This window comes from Loa loa (assembly GCF_000183805.2).
Source record: "Loa loa unplaced genomic scaffold supercont3.328, whole genome shotgun sequence".
In the NCBI taxonomy this organism is placed as follows: Eukaryota; Metazoa; Nematoda; class Chromadorea; order Rhabditida; family Onchocercidae; genus Loa; species Loa loa.
Window position 1 is genome coordinate 24,455 of NW_018108508.1, and position 3,864 is coordinate 28,318.

At 24.9% G+C, this 3,864-nt stretch overlaps 1 protein-coding gene across 1 annotated transcript in view; it reads left to right on the forward strand.

Moving 5' to 3' along the window:
* Nucleotides 1–971: 971 nt before the first annotated feature.
* The window catches only part of LOAG_18477 (sugar transporter), a gene marked incomplete at its 3' end in the record, with an annotated part of 5,391 nt that continues 2,498 nt past the window's right edge, over nt 972–3,864 (forward strand). The window contains exons 1-6 of the mRNA XM_020451139.1: nt 972–1,121; nt 1,579–1,784; nt 2,166–2,269; nt 2,594–2,720; nt 2,868–3,067; nt 3,202–3,396. Of these exons, the coding sequence (XP_020305102.1) occupies nt 992–1,121; nt 1,579–1,784; nt 2,166–2,269; nt 2,594–2,720; nt 2,868–3,067; nt 3,202–3,396 (962 nt within the window). The 5' untranslated portion in view covers nt 972–991. The remainder of the gene's footprint in view (nt 1,122–1,578; nt 1,785–2,165; nt 2,270–2,593; nt 2,721–2,867; nt 3,068–3,201; nt 3,397–3,864) is intronic.

Below are 3,864 nucleotides of genomic sequence, written 5' to 3' on the forward strand. Positions count from 1 at the left end.
TTATTATTATTATTATTATTATTATTATTATTATTATTATTATTATTATTATTATTATTATTATTATTATTAATTATTATTATTGTTAATTATTACCCATCGAATGAATGACAAAAAAATTTCCAGTTTTCTCTTTCCATCCATCTTTGGTCTGTTTTCACTTTTCCTCACAAATATTTATTGTTATTCAGTAACAGAATTCTTTTTTTTCTTTCTTCCCTTCTTCCTCTCTTCCTCTTTCTAAACAAATGATATAAATTTCCGAAAATAATTCGAATCAATTTTTCACCAAAAAAAAAAAGCTATTCGATACGGTTTTTTTTTTTTTGATTTTGAGATTATCAAAAAATGCTTTCTTCAAAAAGTAAATCCAAAAAAAAAAGTGTCATCTTTCTTTTTCATTCCTTTTTTTTAAAAAAAATTTAAAATTACTTTTTTGTATAAGAATAAAGTGAAAAACGGATATATTATTGTTATTTGAAAATGTATCAAACGTATGAATGAATAATTTTCATCATTTCTCGGAAAGAGAAAATTAAAATTTCATTTGCCATATGATATATGTTTACATATGTGAAGTTGTTGTAAACATCGATAGATTATTTTAATAATAGCAATTATTGGGATATCGATAACGGCAGATCAGATCAGTTAGGATAAAATTTTACAATGATAACAAATTTTTTTTCTTTTTTTTTGAAGTGATATTAATCTCCCAATTATTCTGATAGTAATTTCAATTTCAATTACAACAATTTCAGGTAGGGGAAAAAATATCATTTTGATTTTTATATAAGATGTGAATTACTATTCAAAAAAAAAAAATCGGCAATTTTTCTTTTTTTTTAATAAGTACATAACAACTGCATTCTAGTAAATACTTTACGTTACATTACGTTACGTTACTTACGCATCCGCATCCGTCAGTTTGCACGTTTTTTGTTAACGGAATGGTTATCTCTGCAGCTATAGTGCAATATATCAATCTGTGATGTCAAGTAAAAGGTTATCAGTAGATGTTAATTCTGGTACTGAATGCTTGAGGAGTACGGTAAACATGGAAAAAGTTGGCAATTCATTTGAATCACTTGAAAATGCTGATCAAGTTTTGGCTGAATTTGGTAAATTTTGCATTACTTTACTAAATCCTCCAACAATTTTTGGACATATTTTATCGAAATATTCCAGGAAATACCGGGTTAAAGTTGAAAAATTTTTTACAAATATTAACGAATAAACTATTGATTGATTTTTTATTTGAACAAATTTGCATGGTTAGTTTTAGATTAAAAAAAAGAAAGTTGACAAGACGGAGACAAATAAAATAAGGCAATTTTTGTTTAATTTTATCTTTTCAAAGATCAAAAATTGATAAGTATGAAATTTCATTCTTTAATAACAGTATAAATATGATAAAAATCACTGAAAGTTGATGAGAAAAAGGAGAAAAAAAAGAGAAAAGAAGTAAAAATAATGTGGATAGGATGGAAATGTTTTAAAATTTTTTTGTCTAATTTATAAAATTTTAGCAAATTTAAAACTTTTTCGTTTTTTTTTTTTGTTAATTAAAATTTATAGGTATTCATCAGCGATATGTTTTATTGATTACAATTTTTTTATCAATTGATTGGGCAATAGCTTCAATATCAGTAATGCATGGTATATTTATTATTGATGATAATGATGATGCTATGTGCTTCTCAAATACAACAAATCTTGGTATCAATGGAAATAACATAAATATATGTATGGAAAATTCTCGAACAATAACACCAGTCTCTGAGGTATTATTTGTCATTTGGTAAGACCCAATGTCATCCTATCATTATCATATAATTTCATGATATGATTAAATTTAAATTTCCCTTCACTATAACATTGTTTACTTGAATATACGAATATTTTAAGTAAACAAGTATATAGAAACATTTTAATTACCGTAAACAAATATGCAGAAACATTTTAATTACCGTGTAATTTTTTTTTTTTTTTTTTCACTGATATCAATTATTCCGTATTATTTTGCATCAATACTATCCAATATTGTACCATATAAATAACATCCGGTACCAATTTATATCAAATATTATTATATTATCATTTGATATTACTCTATAAAGGGGTAATAATTAGATAATATTATATATACTTATCAAAATTTATAGTTTAATTTACGTGGTAATCAACGATACCTGCTAGAATGGACCACTTCAGCTTTTATGCTAGGAAATATGATCGGTGCTAGTACGCTTACATATTTATCAGACAAGTAAGTTATATTATCATTCAATAAAACTTCGATATATATATATTTGGTACTTGATTTTTAAGTAAACAAGTATGCAGAAATATTTTAATTACCGGATACAAAAAATTTGACTTTTGTCTAAAATAAATAAATTTTTAAAAAATATAAAATGCATTAAAATTGAAATTGTCGAAAATTTAACTTTCATTTCATTGAAATAATAAATGGATAAGAACAAAAATTTGTATGATAATTTGCTCATATTTTCTTCATTTTTCTTCTTCCTATTTTTAAAATTTATTTTTAATTAGCAAATATGTTGATGAACAATTTTTTTTTTCCTAGAATTGGACGACGTCCAGTGTTAATTTCTAGCCTATTATTGCTTGGAATTTTTGGTGCATTAACTTCATTAGCTGAAAGTATTCGTACATTTATTATTGGACGTTTCATACAAGGTTTTTGCTCTCCGGTTTGCTTCCTTTTTTTTTTTTCTCTTTGAAAAAAGCTTAGAATGAAAATATTAAGAAAATGAAGCAAGCATTAATGTAACCCGTTTTAAAACCTGAATTTTATCTTTTTTTTGTCCTATTTTCTATTTTATTTTGTTTTTTTCCAGGGTGTATTATTGGTTGGTTGGGTGTTAGGTTATGAAAGTGTACCAATTGGATTACGTGGTTTTATCACTTTGATGTATGGTGTAATGTGGGTAATTGGTTTTTGTGCGGTAGCACCACTTGTCTATTTCATTGTTCATTGGCGATGGGTAATGGTTGCATATTCGGTACCTTCCATAGTTCTCGCTGCTATATACTTTTTGTTAGTAATTTTTTGCTAAAATTCGATTAAAAAAAGTTTTGTAAATTTGAAATGTTTCGTAATGTCTTAAAAATGTTTACACAAATAAGTTAAATTTAAAAAAATTTTTGAAAAATAAATGATATCAATTATAGTACTATTCCGGAAAGCCTTCATTTCTTGATAGTAAATGGACGAAAGAAAGAAGCTGCAAAATGGATCCGGAATGCGGAAAAGTATGGAAAGGTTTTGCATAAAAAAAATGTTGATATGATGGTGGAACAACTTGAGAATACATGTTTAGATGGCAGGATGCATGAAAGTAAAAGGGAAATGACGGCGAATTTAAGGTTTGAAAATTGTTTAGCTTATTTCAATACAGGATGCCAGAATAAGTCTTAAATAACACATGGACGAAGGGTTAAGACTTTTTTCTCAATATTTGAAATTTCCAATGTTAAAGAAAATAAAGTGAAATGAATAAAGTGATATGAATACTTTATGAACGAAGATGGACAAGTAAAAAAGGGGAAAAAAAAACATTGCGGAATGTTTCACTCATTTATTCCTCCTTTTTCTTCTGTGTGAAGATTATGAACTGTTTCAAGAATCTTCATCTGCACAACACTTAATAATAACGACAACAGCAATAACGTAATTGTTATTATTAGCAATAATAATAATAATAATAATAATATAATAATAATAATAATAATAATAATAATAATAATAATAATAATAATAATAATAATAATAATAATAATAATAATAATAATAATAATAATAATAATAATAATAATAATAATAATAATAATAAT